Source organism: Cetorhinus maximus, chromosome 19, assembly GCF_964194155.1.
Source record: "Cetorhinus maximus chromosome 19, sCetMax3.hap1.1, whole genome shotgun sequence".
NCBI lineage: Eukaryota > Metazoa > Chordata > Chondrichthyes > Lamniformes > Cetorhinidae > Cetorhinus > Cetorhinus maximus.
In genome coordinates this window covers 11,191,945-11,216,509 of record NC_135897.1, presented here as the reverse complement: position 1 = coordinate 11,216,509, position 24,565 = coordinate 11,191,945, and the positions used below count along the sequence as shown (strand labels likewise).

General features: G+C 42.5%; 1 protein-coding gene across 5 annotated transcripts in view; it reads left to right on the top strand.

Moving 5' to 3' along the window:
• LOC144693641 (AMMECR1-like protein) overlaps positions 1 to 21,766 on the top strand; it is a 54,463-nt gene extending 32,697 nt beyond the window's left edge. For all 5 annotated transcript variants that reach the window (XM_078563486.1, XM_078563489.1, XM_078563488.1 and 2 more), the window contains 5 exons: positions 8,123 to 8,233; positions 9,227 to 9,341; positions 15,014 to 15,104; positions 16,031 to 16,127; positions 20,695 to 21,766. In XM_078563486.1, coding sequence (XP_078419612.1) covers positions 8,123 to 8,233; positions 9,227 to 9,341; positions 15,014 to 15,104; positions 16,031 to 16,127; positions 20,695 to 20,806 — 526 coding nt within the window. In that variant the 3' untranslated portion in view covers positions 20,807 to 21,766. The remainder of the gene's footprint in view (positions 1 to 8,122; positions 8,234 to 9,226; positions 9,342 to 15,013; positions 15,105 to 16,030; positions 16,128 to 20,694) is intronic.
• The last annotated feature ends 2,799 nt before the right edge of the window (positions 21,767 to 24,565 follow it).

The following is a 24,565-nucleotide window of genomic DNA, read 5'->3' as shown; positions in this document are numbered from 1 at the left end:
TGAACACTGCCATCATGGATGCAGATAGCAGTACTCAAAGGGGCCTGCAGGCAGTCCAGCAACAGATTACTAGGATGACTGAGCCACCACCTGGGGGAGTGGCTGTTGCTCCATGCAGCACAAGCCTGCAGTCCTTTATCAGGATGACGGCATTCATCCCTCCCATGCCACTCAGCCCCTGTTCTTCCTGTTGCTTGTCAGTCAACCAGCCCAGAATGATGTAATCTGAAGCTAGACCTTCTAGGCCCAGAGCTGCTCAAGGTTGCCCTTCAAGGGCATTGCAGTCTCCTGCATTGAAAGTCAGCAGCTTTCCATCAGTCATGCTGCAGCCACTAGCATAGCGCTGAGGAAAGGTTGAGTAGGTTGGACCTATATCCATTGGCGTTTAGAAGAATGAGAGGTAACCCTAGAACAAGGGGCTACAGTTTAAAAATTAGGGTTCAACCATTTAAGTCAGTGAGATTTTTTTCTGAGGGTTGTTAGCCTGTGGAATTCTGGGAGTGGAGGCTGGGTCACTGAATTTATTCAGGGCTGAGTTAGTTAGATTTTTGATTAACAAGGGAGGCAAGGGTTATGGAGGGCAGGCAGGAAAGTGGAGTTGAGGCCACAATCAGATCAGTCATAGCAGAACAGGCTCGAGGGGCTGAATGGCCTACTTCTCCTAATTCCTGTGTTCTTGTGGTTGAGAGCACTAGGACAGAAATGAGGGGAATGCAGAAGGGTGATTAACAATAATTTGGGACAAATTTAATTGTCACTTGGACAAATGTAGTTTAATTAAGGAAATCCAGCATGGATTTGTTAAGGGAAAATTGTGTTTAACTTGCTTGAGTTTTTTTTGATGAGTTAACAGAGAGGGTTGATGAAGCTAATGCTGTTGATGTGGTGTTCGTGGACTTCCAAAAGGCATTTGATACAGTGCCACATAATGGACTTGTGAGAAAAGTTAGAGCTAATGGAAAAGAGACAGTAGCAACATGGATATGGAACTCATCGAGTTACAGGAAATAGTAGTGATGAATGGTTGTTTTTCAGACTGGAGCAAGTATTATAGTGGAGTTCTCCAGAAATCTGTGTTAGGTCACCTACCCTTCCTAATATAAATGACGTAGACCTTGGTGTACATGCCACAATTTCAAAATTTGCGAATGATGCAAAACTTAGAAGTATTGTAAACCATGAGGAGGATTATGTAGAACTTCAAAAGGACATAGGTTGGTGGAATGGGTGGACAAATGGCAGATGAAGTTTAATGGAGTAAAATGCGAAGTGATACATTTTGGTAGGAAGAGAGACAAAATAAAGGGTATAATCCTAAAGTGGGAAAATAATATTTGAAGATAACAGGCCAGGTTGAGAGCATGGTTCATACAGAAAACGGCATCCTGGGCTGCTTCAATATGGGCTTAAGAGTACAAAACAATGAAGTTATGATAAACCTGTATAAAACTAGTTTGGCCTCAACTGGAATATTGTGTCCAGTTCTGGGTACCACACTTTAGGAAGGAAATGAAGGTTAGTGAGGGTGCAGAAATGATTCATGAGAATGATTCCAGTGATGAGGAATTTCAGTTACACAGAAAGATTGGAGAGGTCGGGACTGTTTTCCTTGGAGAAGAGAAGATTGAGAGGAGATTTGATAGAGGTATTCAAAATCATGAGGGGTCTCTGGACAGTAGATAGGGAGAAACTGTTCCCATTAATGGAAGGATCGAGAACCAGAGGACACAATTTAAAGCAATTGGCAAAAGGAGCAATGCGACATGAGAAAACGCTTTTTCATGCAGAGTGTGGTTAGGATCTGAAGTGCACTGCCTGAGAGTGTGGTGGAGGCAGGGTCAGTTGAGGCTTTCAAAAGGGAATTGGATAATTATCTGAAATGAAAACTTTGCAGGGCTAAGGGAGAAGGCAGGTGAGTGGCAGGAGGCGAATTGCTCCTTTAAAGAACCAGCATAGACATGACGGGCTGAATAGCCTCCTGCATTGTAATCATTCTGTGATCCTATGACTTTTGTATGTAATATGTCATTTCATTTATAAATATAGTTTGGACTTTTTTTTGTGGTTTTTATTTTTGCTCTGTGGCCAAGAGGACAACCTGATGGTCAGTGACAGAAGGGAGGTTAAGTATGGGATTGTTGGTGAAAGAGTAATTAGGTTTGCGGTTACTGGTATCTTGCATGAATTAGCTCTTCATGCATATCTCAGGTAGAAAGGTTGTCACCTAGACTTCATTCCCTTCCTCCTTCCCTCCCCATTCTCCTTTCACCCCACCCCCCTCCACAGCTTCTTGCTTGATATCTGGCTGCAAGGCCTTAAAACAGCAAGGTTATGCAGCAGAACACTATGAATTTCAAGACCCTTACGGCTGAGTAGGGCAGGACTCCTCCAGAGAGGGCCAACAGTGGAATTCTTGTTTCAGCATGCCCGTGGTCTGCTCTATCGCATTTTGTGTGGCAGCATAGTGCTCATTGTATGTGCATGTGTGGGTGGGTTGTGAACTGGAGTCATGAGTCGTGTCATCAGTTGATAGCCCTTGTTTGGTTTGCTGTGGTGGCTGAAATACAGCTGGCACAGCGGAATGCCACAGAATTAAAGCATCATGATTACTGCCAGGATACTGGGAACTGATCTGCATGTTGCACTGCCTCGGGCCACACACCAGCTGCACATTGAGGAAATGAAATCTTTTTCGGTTCCAAGAGCCTGTAAACCAATGTGCATGCATTCAGTGGTACCCTGCACTGTGGGGGAACCTGCAGTCTGAGCAAATGCTCATGCTGCTCTATCTGCTGAGGGTCCCTCTCCCTCCCTCTTTTAGCGGCTTACCCTGCTCCTTAATGGGCTTCGCTCATTTCTTCCAGCCATCTTGTATTCCAAGAGGAAGGTTTACTAGTGCACCCATATCTGGGAACAATTGGTTTCTGCGGGAACAATTGGTTTCTGCAGAAACCTTGAATTCAACAGAAAAGTTCTTCACCTGCCATATCACTGTAGACTTTTGAAACTTGAAACAGCAATGAAAGCACCAAAGATGTATAGAATTGGAGCAACAGATGTAAGTAAATAAATAAATAAACCAGCAACTAACTGTGAATAGTTGATGGATTCTTCTGTTGCTTCAATGGATGAGCATTCAGCAAGGAGACCAGTTGTTCACCATCTTGGTTGGTGTTGTCTCATATGTGATGTTGAACCAAATCTTGATTTGCAGATTCAATTGCAAATATTACATAAGGGGTGGATGAAGGCACTGGCTTTGAGATGTGCTAGCTTGTCCTGTAGGCATCTGACTCTGTTCTCCTCAAATGTTGAAATTGCTTGACAGAGACTTCTCCATTTGAACCTGTCCAGGGTAAAAGCAAAATACTGAGGATGCTGAAAATCTGAAACAAAAACAGAAAATGCTGGAAAAACTAAGGTCTGACGGCGTCTGTGGAGAGAGAAAAACAAAATTAACATTTTGAGTCAGTGACCCTTCTTCAGAGCCAAAAAGAAATGGAAATGTGATGAAATTTATACTGTTTAAGGGGGGTGAGGCAGGTGGAGCTGGATAGAAGGCCAGTGATAGGTGGGGACAAAGGAAGGATTGACAAAGATGGCATGAACTAAAGGACAAAGGGGTGTTCATGGTAGTGGTTAGTGCTTTAAAAAAGGTGCTAATAGTGGCGTAAAGGTAAGAAAGCAGAATGTGATAATAGCAGAACAAGGGTAGCATTGTGTAAAAGGACAACATAAATGACAGATGGCCCTGTAGGGGATGGGGTGGGGGGACGGGGCAGTGGTGGGTGGAAAAAAGGATAGAAAATGCGATAAAAAAGGGGATAAAACTACGGATAAATGAATACAAATTAAATAAGTGGATAAAAAATAATAATAAATGTAGAAGAAAGGGGATTTAAAAAAGGAGGTGAGGATGGAGAAGAGAGTTCATGGTCTGAAGTTGTTGAACTCAATGTTAAGTCCAGAAGGCTGTAAGGTGCCTAAATCAGAAGGTGCATGTCCGTCCTTGGCCTGCTGCAATGGTCCAGTGAAGCTCAACACAAACTGGAGGAACAGCACTTCATCTTCTGATTAGATGTTCATAACATCTTTGTCAATCCCTCCTTTGTCCCCACCTATTGCTGGCCTTCTGTCCAGCTCCACCTGCCCCACCCCCCTTAAACAGTATAAATTTCATCACATTTCCCCTTCTCTTCAGCTCTGAAGAAGGGTCATATGGATTCGAAACGTTTAACTTTGTTTTTCTCTCTCCACAGATGCTGTCAGACCTGCTGAGTTTTTCCAGCATTTTCTGTTTTTGAATCTGCCCAGGGCTGTTTTTTCCCTATGTAGTGGGGTTCAATTGGCTTTCAGAATGTTTTTGTATCTAGGTTTGAGTGGTAGATGATCCCTCTAAATAGTTTTGGTGGGTCCTTCCTGCTGCTTTACATGTGTTCAGCTGTATGACCTTGAGAGGGCATCACCAGGACCATTGAGCTGCAAGATGGTAGCACTGCCATTAAGTCAGTGTTGCACACTGATTGACATCATGATCTGCTTGCCCTCTGCTTGCCCTGCATTTTGTTGGACATTTGTTGTCTGCGCACTAAAGCCTATGCCAAGATGGTGTCCACACTTCACGTCACAAGTGTCTGTATGCTATGTGGGTGCTATTTTTGAGCTCTGCAGATGCTCAGCATCCAAAAAATGGTGCTACAAAGTTCAATTTCTTGCCCCATATTTTCGTGAATGCCCTTTCATGCACTTGTCCAATCTTTTTGAAGGCTGTCTGATAAACATGTGTGAAGCAAGACCAGGTGTGAATGATTAAGCTGCCTTATTTCACAGACAGCATGAGTATAGAGGTTATATTGCTGGCTACCAAGCTGTCTGGGCTAATAATCCTGAGAACATGAGTCCAAATCCTTCTTTCCCCACCCCTACATCCCATGCAAGTTTGAGAATTTGAATTTGGAAATTAAAAAACTGGTGTCGTAATGGTCATGAGCTATTGGATTGGTGTAAAATCCCTTCTGGCTCACTGATCTCTTTTTAGGGAAGGAATCCTGCCGTCAGTACCCTGTCTGGCCTACATGGGATTCTGGTCCTAAACCAATGTGGTTGACTCTTAACTGCCTTCCTGAAGTGATCTAGCAGGTCATTCAGTTGCATCAAACCTGAGAAACTTGATTCGCTACAAATGTCATCCTTGCTAGCAATGCCCTTGTCCCAAGAATGAATTAGTGAACAAGGAAGAAGAGTCAAAGCAAATTTCATTTCATTCAGTCTTTCATCTTTATCAAAATGTGGGAAGTATTTTTGGTATTACCTTTCTTACAGACTGACTCAAACTTTAAAACCTAGCCACCTGCATTTCTAGCTCCCAAGATTGTCTCTCAGTACTTTGTTTAAATCTCAGTTATGTATATATGTCCCTTTATTTTTTTAGTTGAATTTGCAAAGCCCTGTCACCTTCCCTGTGAAGTCAATTTAGAGAAAAGAACTCTGGAAAATTACTCTCCTATCCCCAAAGGCAAACAAAAACTAGTTCTGAGCAATAACAGTGACCATGTGATACATCACCCAACATGTATACTGCAATATGAGCATATTCCAGGAATACACCCAGTTCCCTTTTAGACATTTGTAGTGAATCTGCACCCTTTTTACTGGTCGCCAATCTATCCAAAGGTCATGGACCTACTGGGGAAAAATAAACTTCCTGACTTTGAACCTAGTTCTGCACTTACCCACCTAGTATGCATGGCCCCTCATTGTTTGTTACTTATCAAATAATCTGTTCACAGTTAAGCCTTTCCAAAGCCTGTGTCTCTAGAGTAAAGACAAAGTTCTTGAACCTATCGTGATAACTAAAGGCTTTCAAACTAGGTATTAATCAGTAACCCTTCTCTGAACCTTTTCTAAGGCCTCTGTAACTTCCACCAAACTAGGGGATCAGCACTGCATACAATATTCTAAACAAGATACCATATGCTCTTTGTTTTATATTGGATTGTTCTAAACATACATCCTAATACCAAGTTTGCTTTCCTTATTGCAATGGTTGTGGACCTTTGGAGGCGCATACACTTTAACACACAGGTGACTTTTGCTCTGAACAAACTAGTTCAGAGCCCAGCATGCTATACACATCCATTGTGTTAACCCTGTCCACATGCATTTCTCTACATTTATCTCTGTTAAATGTCAATTGCCAATTGTAGACCCATTCTTTCACTGCATGTGGATTTCATTGCAATTTTCTTTTCTCTTTACGGATATTGACACTAACACAGATCTTTGTGTCATCCGCAAACTTGCAGACAGTTCCCATAACAGCTTCTTCAAAAGCGTTGATATAAATTGTGAAGTGCCATGGTGCTAGCACCATTTATGTTTGGTCTGTACACAGAGCTGTTACCATTAATGATGATCCTTTGTTAAAAAAAATCTGATGTCACCGACCATTCATTGAGTACCAAAAGGATGAGATTTCTCCAGAAAAACTAGAGCGCTAGACATTCTTCCAAATAACTTGAGCTAATTCTAAAGTATGAGAATCGTAAATCTAAATATGGAATATCTGAGATAATAGGCAATCCACATCATATGTAGCAAAAACAATATCTAGAATATTGGATGTAACTAACAGTTTGCTGAACATTTGAGATATATAGAAAATTCCAGATTCTGGCCTAGGGGTAACTTCCAGAATTCCCGAATAATCAACCTATTTCTAGAATATTCAAATAGTAGACCTAATTCTAGAATATCTATTCAGTGGATTTAATTTCAGAATATCTTATCAATAATGTTTCCTGCTAAAGCTGTATGGGTGTGGCTGCACAACAACCTGAAAAGCACTGCGCAGGCCTTATTCTAATTCTAGAAAACCTGTGGCACAAAACTAATCCCAGCTTATCTGCAACTACATTGAGATATAATAGAAAATTCCCATTTTGTATTTGAGGTGTGGGTCTAATTCCAGAATATCTGGAGTTCCAATCTCTGACATCGTAGGCATAAATCAATTCCAGAATGTTGGAGGCCCGGCGCTAATTGTAGTCCCCAGGTTACTTGAAGCACATGACTACCCCAGGATTATCTGTGGTATGAATCATTGAATTATCTTTGCCATGAGGCTGATTCTGGAATATCTGGAGCAATAGGGCCAATTTCAGAATATCTGTGATACTAGGCAATCCCGGAATATCTAGAACATGGGGTTCCTTGCAGAATATTTGGAATAGTTGCTAACTGGAGACCATTTGGAATAATTGCTAACTCAATAACATTTGAAGTGCTGGTTTGTTGCCAAATATATCTGAGGTTTGGACTAATGCCACAATATCTGAGATAACAGAGTATTCTCCAAATGCCAGATGTACATGAGTAATTCCAGAATATCTAGAGACATTGGGATAAATACAGATAAATCTGGGAAACTGAATGAGAAATCCAGATAGATAGTTACTGAACGATCTCTGGTTATGCGTGTCATTCCGAATTGTCGTCCTATTGAACTCTGTTGTAGCAGAATATCTGTAGCACCAGATTATACCCAGAATATATGTAGTAGCCAGAATATGTGTAGTTACAGATTATACCCTGAGTATGCATAGTACCAGAATATATGTAGGAACAGATTATTCTTTGAATATCTGTAGCCCAAGATTTTGTTCAAAGATCTGTAGCATCAGAATAGCTGCCGTACCAGCTTACGCTCTGCACATCTTGTTGTACCAGGCTATGCATACCACCACATTGTTCACACGATATCTTGGCTGCGGGGGTTACTTAAGAATATTCTGAGTTACCTGACTATTCCTAGATATCTGATATGCTGGGGTAATCCCTGTGTTTAAGGGATATAGGTTTATCCCCAGTATACCTGAAGTTCTCAGAGCTCTTGCAGAATATTTGAGGCATAGGGCCAAGGTCAGAATAACTAATTTACTGGGCTAAAATCTCAATCCCCAAGGGATCACAGTTACCCTCCATTATTCGAGGCACTGGGCTTCTTCCTGTCTGCATTTTAGATTAATCTGTACAGCAGAGTCTCGTGTCAGGTGTTTGTGTTCTGTGCAACCCATACGACCTGATTCTATTATGTAGGAATGAATGGCTTTGTGTTTTCTAGCCCATTGTTTGTAACGTGGAAGATGGGCCGAGATAAACGCCTGCGAGGCTGCATTGGGACCTTCTCTGCCATGAACCTCCATTCAGGACTCAGGGAATACACACTTACCAGGTAAAAACATTTAAGTTCTCTATAAATAATTAAAAAAAAATACGAGATGACAAAAGGATTCAACCAATGTGAAAAATATGCTCCCCTGTCTCTCAGCTTTGTATTAGTATAACTAGCAGAGACTAATTGGGCTGAATGTCTGTGCTGTATATTCTATGTAATTTTATAATTGTGTTGGATAATGGTTTATTTCATGCACATAGTGGCATTGGGGCCACTGTAAATGGAAACTCTGGAAGTCTCCATACCGGCTGAATGTCACATAGTGAAAGGCAGACTTTGTAATGTGCAACAGTTGGCAAGACTGCAGACTGAGCGCATGAGGTGACCCATGTAGTGGTTGGTACTCGGGGTAATCCGAGTAACTCTGACTGGAATAGGGGACCAGAAGCTGTACAGTTGACTGAATGACCTGCAGCTCCTAATGTTTGGGGAGGGCGGTGTAACCTGTACTGTTCCTGACTGAAAGGAGTATACTACACATGTCTCAGCTGGAGGAGGGGAAACCAGCCTGCTCCTTGGTTTGGTGGGGTGGGGTTAACTAAAGAAAAAAACCTTTGCAGTTTATGATTTTGATCGAGGTGGGGGGATGCTGCGAGGTGGCATGTAAGATGCTTTTTATTTTTCTGACTCAGAAACAAATCCCCCAACATTCAGCGGTCTTTTGATTTTGCCAACAACCTCCACCACCTTGTCTGTTAATTGCATGCAGGTGGTGGACATTAGCTGGTGATTCACTTGAGCCCCTGTAAATATAAACAGACTGAAACTGTGTTTGTTGGATTAAGAGGTTTATGCTTATAATGTGTATCTCTGCAAATAAATACAAAGGTGTGTAAAGATTGGCTCCAGTTCTATCCTTCGTCAACTGATTTATAACACATGCTATGAATCTTCATTACCCAGATTCTTAGCTTCTCCTTCATGCATAGTGGTCCTTCAATGCTCTGAAATATCCAGCCTAATCTTGTTGATATCTTTCTCTGCTCACAGTGCCCTTAAGGACAGCCGCTTCCCTCCGCTGACTCGTGAGGAACTTCCCAAACTCTTCTGCTCTGTTTCGCTGCTCACTAATTTCGAGGATGCCAGTGATTACCTGGACTGGGAGGTAATGGAATTCCAGTTCAAACTTACACCACAGGAGGCTGAAATGGGGGAGGGGTAATCCCTTAAAAATTGAATGGGAAGTAGTTTTAATACATTTTTATCCTGTGTTCTCCCATCATCTCTCAAAGGTACTGAGTTATTCTAGAATAAGTTATCCTGGGATGCAGGCAGCTTTCTGGTATCTGAAACATTTAGGCCTGGATAGTGAGTGTTGGCATGTGAAGGTTGGAGGTTTTATTACAGCAGACTGGACCCTGTCTGCCCATGCAGACTCCAGCAGGGCCATTTTATAATGTTTCTTCTTAGTGCATGGAAGCCTATCACTGTTCCTATAAATCAAACCAATTGGAAATCCATAGCTACCCTTTCAGGATTCTGTTATCTCCCTTATAGTGTGCAGCTGTACCAATAGGAGCACATCCCATTTAACCGTCTCTGATTCAGAGAGTATTGCTTATGTTTAACCAGCTGTGTCAGCCTTGGCCCAGTTGGAAGCATTCTTGCCCCTGAGTCAAAATGCTGTGTTTTTCTTTTGTATTTGCTCATGGGATGTAGGTGTTGCTGGCTTGGCCAGCATTTATTGCCTATCCTTGATTGTCCATGAGAAAGTAGTGGTATACTGCGTTCTTGAACTGCTGCAGTTCCATGTGGTGTAGGGGGAGAGATCCAGAATTTTTACCCAGCCACAGTGATGGAAAGGTGATTATAATTCCAAGTCGGGGTGGTGTGTGACTTGGAAGGGAACTTGCAGGTGATGGTGTTCCCAAATGTCTGCTGCCCTTGTCCTTCTAGGTAGTAGTAGTAGTAGTTGTGAGTTTGGAAGGTGCTGTTGAAAGGAGCCTTGGTGAGTTGCTGCAGTGCATTTTGTAGATGGTACACACTGCTGCCACTGTGCATCAGTGTTCAAGCTCTGATCCAAAGAATTGAGCACATAATCCAGGCTGATACCCCAGTGCAGTACTGAGGTAACACTGCACTTTGAAATATTGTCTTTTGGATGATACATTAAAATGTATTTCCCATGGTACTATTTGAAGAATGGCCTATTCTGGCCAACATTTATGTCAGTCAGCCCCATTAAAAACAAATTGTCTATTAATTAATTTGTTGGGTTTTGCTATACACAAATTGGTTGCTGCATTTCCCTACAAAACAATGGTGACCATATTTCAGAAAGTGTGGTTGTGAAGCATTTTGCGACATACTGAAGACATGAAAGATGCTATACAAATGCAAGATGCCTTTTTAACTAAGACCGCAAAATCAACCAGTGTAGAATGCTAGTAAGATCCCCATTGCTTATCTGCCTAGGGGTTAATAGCTAGTTAGTCAGTGAACAATCTACAAGCGCAAATTTTTGTACTTGCTAGGCACATGTCATGTACCAGGGGCTGTCATAATCTATCTTTTCAGCAGGTCTCAGTTGCTTCATAGAAACTTCATGTACCACTTTAGAGGCCATCTGATTTTGCCCAACAGCTCTCACTCCCTTTGCTCTGGTCTTAACAGGACCCTAATCAGGCAGCAGTTTGGTTAAGAATTCAGCAACTGAGGCAAGGAACCAGTTAGGCACACCTACTGCTGTCAAGCCTTTTTTTTTGTTGAGTGCTGCAGAGACTGGTCCCAAGGCTGCTTTGTGATATTCCTCTCTTGGTCCAGTTGCTTACAGCACAGGAACTGTCACTTTATCTTGGGGCCAACCTTCTGGACAAGATATCAAAGGACTAGTCTCTTAACAAAGAAAGGAACAGGCCAGTGGTTTGAGGTTTCTAGGGTATTCTTATTGAAACATAAAAGATTCTGAGAGGGCTTGACAGAGTAGATGCTGAGAGGATGTTCCTCTTGTGATGGAACCTAGAACTAGGCTGCATAGTTTCAAAATAAGGGCCTCCCACTTAAGATGGTGATGAAGAAGAATTTCTTCTCTAAGACGGTTGTTTGTCATTGGAATTCTCTCTCTCAGAGCAGTAGAGGCTGGATCATTGAATATATTCAAGGCTGAGTTAGACAGATTTTTGATTGACAAGGAGTCAAGGTTATGGGGGGCAGGCAGAAAAGTGGAATTAAGGCCACATATGCCATGATATTGACTGGTAGAGGAGGTGTGAGGAGCAAAATGGCGCATCCTCTTATTTCTTATGTAACAGTGCAATTAGGAAACAAAAGAAACGTTGAGCTACAATGATGTAGTTGATTGCCCTGCCTCTCCATGTCCACAAAATGTGTGAACCCAGGAATAGAAGCAGTGAGCACTATTGGCTATGGAATTTGCACCACCTTTAAAAATCCCAATGTGGCATATTCCAGTTATCTCGGAGAAACAACGGGCGATTAAGAAATTATAATGTATAGAGATGTACCTACAGTCTCGATGATTCTCAGTATAGTAGAAGGATTCCAAAAGTCATGATCTAGGCAAGTTGAGCCCTGGAGACCCCAGCATTCACTGGAAGTAGGAGACGGTCTCTAAACAGGGTCAAATCCCAGGGACTATTTGTATTTGGCTCATAGGCTGTTTGACTAATTTGTTGCCATGGAACCTTAGTTTACAGTCATTGGTCATTCTATATATCTCCTCTAATGCAAGGGCAATGTTACTTTCTTAAGAAAAGGGAAGCCTAGTCTCTGGCTTCTTGATGCCAAGGAATTGATATTCTTGTTGGCAAAAGAACGGCCAGATCGTTGAGGGAAGTCCTTAAGCTCCCATAATGGAGTGATTGCCTGAGGCAGGTTGAGGATATTTACTAATAGATGAACGAAGGGTCCTCCTTTGCTTATAAACACAAGGATATCATGTGAGTAAAATTACATCCTGTGCACACAGGAACCTAAACCGAATCATTGATTTCATGTGAGCAGCTCCAGGATGAGATTGAACAGCAGGTGACGGAGGGCAATGCTGCTGAAGGCCTCAAGATTGTTTGAACAGTGGGGAGGAATGAGAATTGGTGTTGAGCCCTGTAGGATGATCACTCTCTATTGAATTGATGTCCATTGGATAAATGGGGTCTTCATGGGATGTAGGATAGAAAAGTCGACATCATCAAGGATTGGACAGTCGTGGATCAGATTATCTGTGTTTCTTTCTAAGCAATGAATCTCACCTTTTCTGGTTGAGGATGCTTGCAATGATAGGTCCCAATGTAGTAACTAAGCTTTTAGCTAAGATTCTCTGATCAACACGAAGTGTGAACTCGTAGTTTATTTATCTCTGACATTGAGACCATCTATGCAGCTGCTTCTACTACTATTTCTCCTTTCTTTATCATCAACTCCACTCCCCATCACCCCCACTGGCTCCCGACCACCATATCTGACTCCAGGCACTCTAGCCCCGGTCCTGTATAGAGTTGGAATTATCCCTCATCTCCTGCCTTGTTTATTTCAATATGGAAACTCGCTTTCTGCCTATTAATCTCCACCCTGTTTAACTTCAGAACGCTTTCCCCCCCTGTCTCCTATGTTAGCAGATACTGTTAATGATTCTCTTTTCTCATGCACCATCTGCTCTCCCTTTGTGGATAGGTTACCAAAGGTGAGGGAATCTTATTCGACATTGTCCCCTCATGCAGATAGTCCAGACACCTGGTCTCTGCACCTTGCGAGACTCTATTGCAAATACACCCATCCAAGAAGGAAGTTTAAAAGTGCAGCATGGAGTCTGGATATCCTCCAAACTGCCTGTATCTTCTATTGACACTGCTGTGAAGAACTCACTCATCCAGAGTGGCTAATACAAGCTCCTGCAGAAAAAATTGACCTCAGATGGAGTGGTTGTCAGCTGCCCCTCCCCACTGATAGAACGAGATACAAGTACGACTCAATAAGTCCAATCTGGATCCGTGGTTTTGTCTTTTTTTTCAATGATGATCACAATTCAAATAAAAGTGAATTTTTTTTTAACCAATCAGCTTATTAATTTTATAGCTTTCACCAATCATTTTCTTTTTCAGTCAGGTCCTGAGTTAATCTCAAAAGCAGAAACTATTGGAGGTGCACAACAGGTGAATTAGCATCTGAGAGAGAAAGGTTAGCACTTTGGTGTAAACTTCCACAGAGCTGGCCAAATATACTGACAATATAAACATGAGCCCACAGAGCTGGTAACGTTCAAACCTGAGTACTGTAAATGGAGTATGGGTCATGGGCAAGTTGCTCTCAAATGGATGGACAACTTAAAGAATGAAACAGTAGCAGATTGTCACCTTGCCTAATGGGGAGGCTCTTTACTCTCCTGCCCCCACCCTTCTCCACATCAGCAGTGGTCTGTTTCTCTTCCAGAAGCCTGTGGTAAAAGGGACAGAACTGATGCTGTGCTGCAATATAGCCACTTGGTGGCACAGCTGCATTCTCTTACCAGTGAACATTGTGTTGCACTCGGTTAACACTCCAAGCCTTTCTGATGTATCCCGTCATTGCTTCCTAATTTCTATATGCAGCTTTGTAGTGTTAATTTCCTTCATATTCAAACATTTTACTGAGGGAATTGATCAAGCTACAACCACCAGGTCTGGCAGTATGAGGGCTGGCCCCCTCGTTCCAGTCAACAGCACAATGAGAAGCACACAAAATTGAACAACTCTGTGAGTTCGAGACATGGGGGCCCCTAGCTCTGACAGCCAAGGTCAGAGATTGGACACCTCGTAACAGCTCCTCACCACACTGTCCTACCATCTGATAGGCCACTGTGTCAGGACAATAAACACTTTGAGCTACGAATTCAAATGTTTTTAAGGAAACCATTCACTGTTGTTTAAGTGTAAGCAGTCAATGAAGGATTGTTGCACTTGGCTACCAATGAGGCTAACTGTGTAAAATAATAATGATGAGGGTCTAAGTTATATATCCAAGTTGCAGATTATATGAAGTTAGGAACAAGAAGTTGTGCAGAGGATGTTACAAAAGGACATAGGCTGTGAATGGACAAAACTGTGGCAGATGCAGTTTAATGTGGGAAAGGGTGAGGTCATCCACTTTGGGTCTCAGAAAGACAAATTGGAATATATTCTTAGTGCTGAGGCACTAGAAGCTGTGGAGGAATAAAGGGATTTTTTTTAGGTGTCCATGTACACAAATCACTAAAGACTAGTGCATAGGAATCAACAGTAATCAAAAAAATGGCTCATGGAATGTTTCCCTTCATCATCTCAAGATGGTTGCAATTCCAGAATGAGGAAATGATGCTTCTGTTGATGCTTGGCTAAGCCCCGCCTGGTGTACTGCATTCAGTTTTGGTTCCGATTTGCAGGAAGAATAATGGCCTTCAAACGGGTATAGCAAAAATTCACCTGATGGACACTAGGGTTTAAAGGGTTAAATTTAAACTTGGCTTGAGTTCCCTTGCTATTATAAGATTGAGAGGTAAGCAACTGAAGGCAATAATATTGCAGTTGCCAGCACTTTAGCTGAGACCAGTGAACTTGGGGTATGCCAGGGACTTTCTGGTCTGCATGGCTCTGTTTTACATGAGCTATCACAGGAGCTGGTTTGTTTAAAGTAATGGCCAGTCAGTCAGTCTTATCTCCCCTTTGCTAAGCTATTCTGTGACTGAGGTAGCAGTTTGGTGTAGGCCTGGCACTTTATGTGGGATTGCATTTACACTCAACAGGTGATGGTGTTTTAAATGAAATATATTTTATCTTTTCATAGTAATAAAGATGAATCTGTGTTTAGGTGGGAGTACATGGGATTCGAATAGAGTTTGTGAATGAGAAAGGGGCAAAACGCACAGCAACGTACTTACCAGAAGTGGCCAAGGAACAGGGTAGGTGTGATCCACAACCTGGCAAATTTATTCCTTTAGTCCTCTTTTTCTATGTGTATATTGAGGGGCCGAGTCAGGAGGCCAGGTGAAACGTAACTGCAGCACCCCATTTTCATCATGAACTGACGACACACCCCTTAAGGCCTGTCTTCCGTTCATTGACTTGCAGAATTTTAAATGTCCTGTCAGTCCTGTCACTGCACAGCCTCCCCTCATGACAATGCTCACCCGCCCCTGTCTTGCACTCCCTTTCCCAACTCGGCTTCCGGAATCACTGATTCCTGTCCAGCTGATATCAGAGTCACCATTGTCGACAGGGAGGGGGAATAAGCATTGTTTGAGTGATGGGGAGGTGATGTTTGTCCGGCAGGGGGTGTGGTAGCATTATTGTGAGGGGAGGCTGTGCAATGTTGTGGGTGACAGGGATATTTAAAATAAAAACTCTGCAAGGCAATGAATTGAAGACAGACCTTTTTAAGGGGATGTGGATCTGCTGTGGTTGCCCTTTGCCACTTGTTCTTCAAACTCTACTCATCGCTAGATTCAAACTAGAGCTGCAACCCAGAGATCCAAAGGCTCCAGAGTGCAAAGGAAAGTGGGTGGTTTAAATGACACTCAATGGCGGCACACCCACTCCACGGCTGACCAGAAGATCTGAGCTTTTGAGAAACCTCATTCTATTGATTGTGTGCATGTGTATATGTAATTGATTTAATTATAGCCTGTAGAGTTTGCTTTATGTAAATTCAGTTAAAATAAAGCATTACAAACAGTTTGTATTCCATTTTTCCTCTTTTCTCCTTTTCTTTATTATCCTGAATATTGTAACTTGTGTATGTGCTGTATGCCGGTGACCTCGCCAGTATTGGAGCCTCATTGCAGGATTTGTCCCTGGCATTACCTGTGTGTGTGTGTTTGTTTTGCAGACTGGGACCAGATTCAGACCATAGACTCTCTTCTGCGTAAAGGAGGTTACAAAGCTCCAATCACAAATGAATTCAGGAAAGCAATCAAACTCACCAGGCGAGTAACATAGTAAAACTACATTCAAACCTGTATCAAGGTATTGGAGGCCAAAAACACTAATGCATCTGTATAAAGACTGGAGGCAGATTATCTTTAGGTCGAGAGATTGGAGGCATGTGAGACACGAACCTGTACAGAGAAATTTGAGGCAGATAAGGTGTTAGTAATTCTAGAGAAGTGAAGTTTGATTTTTGTTTAGTTTTGATGTGGGTCAACTAAAGATGTGCAAAGCGTTCTTTATTAGTTTTGGAGTTCAGCCACGAGATTATCCGTGACTGGTTCTGGAGAATCTTCAGTTGCCAAATGACCACCTCTCTCTCTCCCTTGAGTTTTACTAGCAGCAGTGAAGCTCATTGCTGATTTGTCTTGGATGTTGGGGCTGCTAATTGGATGGATTTGAGGTGGCAGGATAGATAGGTATTAGGGTGGGAATTTATTCATTGTTTCAGTTGGAGCAGCATACGATACAGTGAACCATAGACGTCTTCTCTGCAAGATCCTAGAGATGACGAAAGATATTCACTTAACAGAGCTGTTAGAAACCATGCTTCAGAATCGCCGGTTCTATGTTGAACTAGGTGGGAAGCGCAGCAGGTGGCGTATTCAGAAGAATGGTCTTCCTCAGGGAAGCGTGCTTGCACTGCTGCTGTACAACATCTACACGAATGACCAACCTATAGACGGTGTCACACGCCGTTTTATATATGCTGATGACTTATGTGTCACTGCCCAAAGCACTGATTTTAGCACCGTGGAGAAAACGCTTTCTGAGGCCTTGGAGGGACTAACATCCTACTATGAAGAAAACCACCTTCGTGCAAACCCATCAAAGACGCAAGTTTGTGCATTCCACCTCAGAAACCGTGAAGCCAAACGCCAACTTAAAGTAACCTGGTGTGGAGCAACACTGACGCATTGTGAGCACCCTATCTACTTAGGGGTCACCCTTGACAGATGCCTCACCTTTAATAACCACATCGAAAAGACAAAGGCAAAAGTGAGCGCACGAAACAACATCCTGACTAAGTTCACTAACACAAAATGGGGAGCAAGCTCAAAAACATTGCACTTGCTCTTGGCTATTCCACTGCCGAATACGCCTGCCCTGCATGGGAAAGATCTAATGCTCAGAAGATGGATGCCGTTCTGAATGCAAGCTGCCGACTTATCACAGGTTGTTTAAAACCAACAAAACACCAACAGCCTATCTATCCTGGCGGATATCGTTCCCCCTGATATAAGAAGAACGGTAGCCAGCAAGAAAGAGCGACTCCGTCAAACATCAGATGAGAGACACCCTCTACATGGTCATACACCTACACCCAGCCGCCTAAAGTCAAGGAAGAGCTTCATGAACAGTGTTGTTCCATTACAATCAACCTCCATCTGAAGCCTGCATCGCCTTGTGGAAAGACCGGCTTGCCAGTCTCGAACAACCCCCAGCGACGGAAATTCTACCGGATGAAAGCCTTCCCCCAGGAGCTAATTGCAACTGGGCAACCTGGAAGTGCCTTAACAGACTTAGGACTGGTGTAGGTCGTTCAAAGGTGTCACTAAGCAAATGAGGATTTACAACCAGCCCGACAACTTGTGAATGTGGAACTGAGCCACAGACTATGCAACATCTCCTGCAAAGCCTATCGCTAGAGGAACCCTGCACTGTTGCAGATCTTGCTGAATTCAACAATAAGGCACAAAAACATGTCCAATTCTGGCTGGGCCATGTATAGACTGTCCGTGGACACGATAAGAAGAAAGTGGGACTTGAAATCTGTTTTAGACATGCATGCCCACTAATCTTTGACTGGTTTTGGATGAACTGTAATCTGTTATGGTTTGGGGTTTGGAATCACTGTTGCCTCTCAGTTGTTGTAAGTAATTTCCTCCTCAGTGACACTTAGCACTTGTGTTCCCTGAGAATATTTCTTAGGGTACAGAACTGAAGGCTGTTACTCTACTTTGCAATTATGTTGTGCTCTGGATTTCTAGAGGATTCCTCTTTGCTCTGAATTCAGATCTGAAAATGTCTCAGTTAAAACCCTATTGTACAGGTTATGATTACTAACCAGTTTATTTGCATTTGTTATATACAAAGGTAGAATTATTAGGCAAGCTACAAGATGATATTGCCAAACATGGGCATGTAGATTGGATAGTCTCCTTTAGGTATTTTGGGCACATTTCTTTGGTTGTTACAAATGTGTAGAGGACTCTGTTTTCAGGGATTCTTACCAATGTATGTGGGGTGGCTCTTCAGTTTGGGTCATTGGCTATCAGAGAATTTTATGATTGTTTTTGCTGTTTAAAGAGTCTTGGGGTATGCTGTGCAAGGGACTCTTACTACAATGCTGCTTCAAACATTCCCAGGCCCAATTCAAGACTGTCTCAGGAAGGGTTCAAAAGAGAAGATATACCATGAGCTAGATACAGGGTATAGCTTCTTCTGCAGGTTAAAGCTTCTATATTAACAAAAGAACTTGCATTTCTTAACCTCAGGACATACCAAAGCACGCCATAACTAACAAGGTACTTTTGAAGGGTAGCCACTGCTTTAGTGGACGGAAACTTAGCAGCCACTTGTGCCGAGCAAGATCCCACAAACAGCAATGAGATGAATGACTAATTAATCAGTGGGGATGGTTGGGGGATAAAGACATTGGAAGAACTCTCCTGCCCTGTGAATAAACTGTGGTATCTTTCGCATCCACTTCGACGAGCAGATGAGGCCACAGCTTGATATCAACGAAAGCTGGCATCTCTGATCATAACCTCTGATCCCTTGGTACTGCAGTGAAGTGTCAGTCTAGATTATGTGATCAATTCTCTGGAGTGGGGCTTGAATTTGCAAACTTTTGACTCTGAGCTAAGAGTTCTACCACTTAGCTACAGTAATATTTCAGGTAGCACTACCAGGTGAAGTATAGAATGGATTAGATGCAGGGTAAAACTCCCTCCACACTGTCCTTGGAACAGGAATAATGTGGTAAATCTCCTAGTCTGCTTATTGAGCACTTCCAGTTAAGGAAATTAACCCCTTGGGATGTTTTCTTCTACATTAAATATGTTGTTATGCAGTGGGTATGTGCATTGTACAGCTCCCTTAACAGATTGTGCTGTTGAAGAATGTGACACTAGGATTTGACTGAATCCTTAAATGGTGAGTTGTGTTTACCCAGGCCAGCAGTTGAAGTTGCTGAATGATGGCCATTTTCTTCCCTACAGAATAAATGGAAAGAAATTTGATTGGTAGGTCATCTTGGTCTGTTGCCTGTAGTTGGCTTGAGGGCAGAAGTAACTCTCCTTTCCTGGGCCAGAGAATTGGGTGGGGAAAAACAGCAAGGGAAAAAAAAAATTAGTGAAAGCAGAAATGGAAAATAAATATTCAAATGAATGAAATAAAAGCAGGAAATACTGGAATTGGCCCTGCAACAGGTCTGTCAGTATCTGAAAAGAGGAAGAACAAGTTAATGTTTCAGGTTTTTAATCATTTGTCTGAAATTTAACTGCACAACGGTAATCTACCGTCCATCATTTTGGATGCTGACATACTGGGAAGAAAATTGAAATCGTGAATGAAGGAAGGTTTCTTGGTGGCAGATAAAAATTCTAACTTTTCAAACGTAGAATGTGGGCCTTGAATCTAGTTGCTTCACTTTGAAACTGATCGACGTCTTGAACCTTCATGTGCTCCTCCGTTGGAGAAGTGTGTGAAGCAGTGGAAGGACTTTCAGGCTGCTTAAATAGTCTTAATAGACTTAAATAGTCTCACCTGCACCACATAGACTGCAGCAGTTCAAGAAGGCAGATCACCACCACCTTCTCGAGGGCAATTAGGGGTGGGCAGTAAATGCTGGCCTAGCCAGCAAGCCATGCCCTGTGAAAGAATAAAGAAAAGGCTGTGATGTAAAAGCTTCTTCAATGCTTGTAACCTCCTTTATGCCAGCTAATAGTAGGGGTTGGCCCTACATTCAGGAGGATTGCATGGGCACCCGCAACCCATACCATGAGGGGTCATCAATTTAGAGCTGAACTGTGATCTGTATTTTCCCCGAACTGTCTGGAGCAGATTTCGAGCCCTGAAACTTCTAACTCAGTGAAAATGCTACCACTGACCTAAAGGATTGCTTCTTTGGAACTGATAATTGAATAGTTCAGTTGTTGGACAATGATATCTGATTCTTTCTCTCATGCTGAGTTACCCAACCTCAGACCAGCTGTTGGACCACTACAATTCATATTGACACTCCTGGGTTAGATGGGAGGCTGGGGAGGGCGATCATCAGTAATTGCTACTGAATGCCAGTCTGCTTATGTCATTTCCTTACAGGACCAGGATCAAGTCCGATGCTGTGATAATTTAAAGGGTCTGCTGATGCTCACTTCCCCAAGGCTCCCTCAGGAAAGTTGCCACTTTGGGAAGATAGCATGAGCTGACTTGGTGTCATTGGTACATGTTTTCAGAAAGTGAGGTGGGGGGTGGTGTAGAAGGTACATCCAATTGTATCACTCGCCAGTTCAAATCTAACCAGGCACAGCCACGTTAATTCCATTTCTTTTTCCTCAGGTACCGCAGTGAGAAAGTAACAATCAGCTATGCTGAGTACATGGCCTCCCGACAACACTATTTTCAGAATGGCACCCTCCATGCTCCACCTCTCTACAATCATTACTCCTGACAACAGGCTGCACGACCAATCACGGGACTCCACCTATGACCTCATCGGGGGTGACGCCTCCACTTCCTGGTCTAGTTACTTTTACTACTGCACTATTTTATGATGCTAGCTTCCGTTGCCAAGCACGCCTTCGGTCAGCGCTACCTCAGACAGACTTGGCAACGGAATGCTGCGGTGAAACAGTAGAATATTGTTGGGGGATGGGGAGGGATTTCTATCAAATCTTGTTTCTGTTTCTATACTTGTTTACCTATGTTTGCCTTACTTTGGTAACTTGCAGGACTCCAAATATGAACTGCAGGTTTTAGTACTGAAACCATTGATGTGTGTAAGGTGCTCAGGCTCTTTGACAATGGACAGCGTTTCCACAAAATTGCTATTTTTAGTCGTGTCTCCCTAAGCCAAATGGCAAGGTCACTGGTTTCGATTTTAATGTGTGACACAATTCCCCAAAACGCTGGTCAAAATAGGGGAAAATTCCAAAATCCTGTGCAATGAAAATGGAGTTTGAATTTATTCAGTCAGCACGTACCAATGGTCTGCCAAAAGGTGCGACTGAAAATAGGGCCAGGATAGAAACGTTTTCCTTTGTTCCTTTCAAAGTCCTGTCTCCTGTGACACAAGTATTAACTTGAAGCATATAACAGGATTTCAAGCCGACATGTTGTGCGTAATTGCCAACTGCCATTAGGCATGCGATTACGTGTTGCATGCCTGCAGGTCAAGTAAAAAACCAAGTGTAGATGCTGGATTTCTCTGCACATTATACAAGAGTACAGCACAGACCCAGTTCCAGCAGTCACTCTGGCAATAATCCGGTTATCTTTTAATCAACAGTATTGGAGGGGCAGTAAAATCTAATAAGGTATTTTTGTTGGCCTCATTTACTACTTGTATATCTATAGCCCAAACGTACACGTTTTGTGAATGAAAACCCTTTGATAAAGTGAATTGTATTTACTCTGTGTCTCTTGGTCTGTGTATAACATTACATGCCTGTTCTCCATAGCCCTGCTCTCTCTGGAATAACCCTGCTCTGTCAGTGCAGAAACTTTTTCCTGCTAGACAATGCACTAAAGTGCATCTGAGTTTAGCACAGTGGAGTTCGGGACTCATTCACGTTCAGAACTCTGAGCCCTGATTAAATGTTCAAAGCCAGCTTATTAAGCCAGGAGCAGCAGCACTAAGCGACAAGAGGATCCTAGGTTTGAATCCCAGGCTGCATTGAATGATCTGATCATCGTTCAGTGCCCTACAATTGACCTCAGTACCTCCAAGACTAGAGACGGGGGAAGAATCATCCAGTTCTCATTGCTGGTTACTGCCTGGTTGAGTCATGCTGGAAAATGCATGTGTGTTTGTGAACAGTTGAGGGTAAGATCAGTTTTGGCAGTAAGGACGTATATGATCAAATAGCCTCTTGGTTTCTCTTTGAACTCACGTGGAATGAATGAAGGGTTGGGTAGAATACCAGAATTGGTACCACTTCCTCCCATCATTAACCTTACTAAGTTTAAACAATCTAAGTGGCTGATAACTATCAAGGGTATGATTTGAATGGCTGTATTCTTTTCATGCTGAAAAAAGACCACAATTAATCATATTGTCACCTTAGTTTTGCCTAGAAATGAGCCACATTATATGTTATGTGACACAGATGCAGGTAAAACATAGTTTTTAATTTCCTTGCTTAAATGTCCATAAAGGAAATCATGACCAATTGATCACAAAAGCTCTCAGCTTTATCACACTCTGCTGCATAATAATTTATTACGGTTAATGTGGTCAACTTTTGCCCCATCCTTCACTTCCGACTGGACAGTCATTGCTTCAGGCATCATGTCCTTCCATGGTATATGGGTGGAAGTTGATTAACTGTTCCAGCACAAAATCCCAAGTGGGACGGCTGGGGTTGAGTGAGTAGAGCCAGGTCAGTTATATTGTGTGTTAACTACATGGTCAGACAGCAATCTGAGAAAGACAGGGCAAGGGGGATTGGTGCAACACTTAATAACATAACAGTTCCATTGATGAAGTGTCTGTGTCAATAGGATAAGTAGTTCCTCAATAGAACACCAAGCAGAATATGAAATGTAATCATCTTGGCAATCTCATTGAAAAATGTGTGGTCCTGTCAGCTGAGAAATTAGGAATATTCCACCCAGAAATCAGGGATTTTTGATTCTACATACCACCTCCAGCCTGTCCAGGGACAGGAGGAGGCCATTCAGCCACCCAAGGCTGTTCAGCCATTCACTTAGATCGTGGCTGCTCTGTACCTTCCCTCTATTTACCTGCCTTGGTTTCCTTATCTCTTAATACACTTACCTAACAAAAAAAAATCTATCAATCTTAGATTTGAAAATTTCAACTGACACTATCGGCCTCAACAGATTTTTTTTTGGAATGGTGGGTAAGGAAATGTTCCAGTTTTCCACAACCCTTGTGTGTAAAGAAGTACTTCTTGACCCCACCCCTGAATGGTCTAGCTCCAGTTAGGTTGTGTACCCCTGTTATTCAGGTCTGCTTCACCAGAGGAAATAATTTCTGTTTACCTTATTAAATTCTTTAATCATCTTAAACATCTTGATTAGATCACCCCTTAATTTTCCTTATTCAAGGGAACACAAACCCAGCCTATGCAACCTGCCCTCATTTAACCCTTTAAGCCCTGGTACAGTTCTGGTGAATCTACGCTGCATCCCCTCCAAGGCCAGTGTATCCTTGCTGAGTGGCAGTGCTCAGAATTGGACACAGTATTCCAAATGGGGTCCAACCAGAGCTCTACAACTGTAGCATAACTTCCAAGCGTTTTCTATTCCAGTCCCCTTATGAGAAAGGTCAATGTTCTATTAGCCGTTTAATTTTTTTTTTGCACTTGTCCACTGTATTTTAATGATTTTGATTTTTGACTCCTAAATTGCTCTGCCCTTCCACAGTTTCTATCTTCTCACCGTTTAGAAAGTACTCCGATCTAATTATCTTTGTTTCAAAGTGGATGACCTCACACTTTCCCACTCGGAATATCCTCCACAGTTTTACCCACTCATTTAATCTTTCAATGTAACTTTGCAACTGAAGTTTCGAATCCCGATTTGCATATCTTTGTGCAACTGTTAACCGCTTTGAGTGTACACAGTTGTTACAGAGTGTCTACCTTGCAGTACACCAGTTTGGGCTGCGTCTGTTCTGCGCTTTAATGCAGTGAGTGCCCTTTTGGCTGAGAATCAAACACCAAATGTGCAGATGGCCAAAAGCACTTAGTGTTCATGAAGCCACCTAAAGCAGGAAGGATGTAATATAAAAGCCCAGCCAAAAAGATAAGAACTTGCATCTTGTTAGCTTTTTTCAACAATCAAAATTTTTCAACAATCAAAATCCCACTGACAGTGGAAGAGGAGGTAGTGTTTGCATGTGAGATGTGCAGACAGCTGTCTCTGACTTTGCAGGCAGTGAAAATGACTCTGGATCAAATGACCCCATTTTGCAAATGCCATACATAGAAAGGTTGGCATTAGTTCTTTTCTCTTCTGCATTTCTGATACTTGTTTTCTTCTTCTCCATTTCTCTTATTTCTCCCCTTCTCTATTGCCTCTCTTAGCTCCCTCATCTCCTCCTCCATCTCTATCTTCCCCTCTGCCACTTGTTTACTACTCTTATCTCCCTTCCTTTCTCCTCTTCTTGCCTCTATTCTCCCCAGCACTTGATTTCACTTTCCTGTGTGTTGTTATGCTACCTTGCTTTTCCCCACTCCATCTT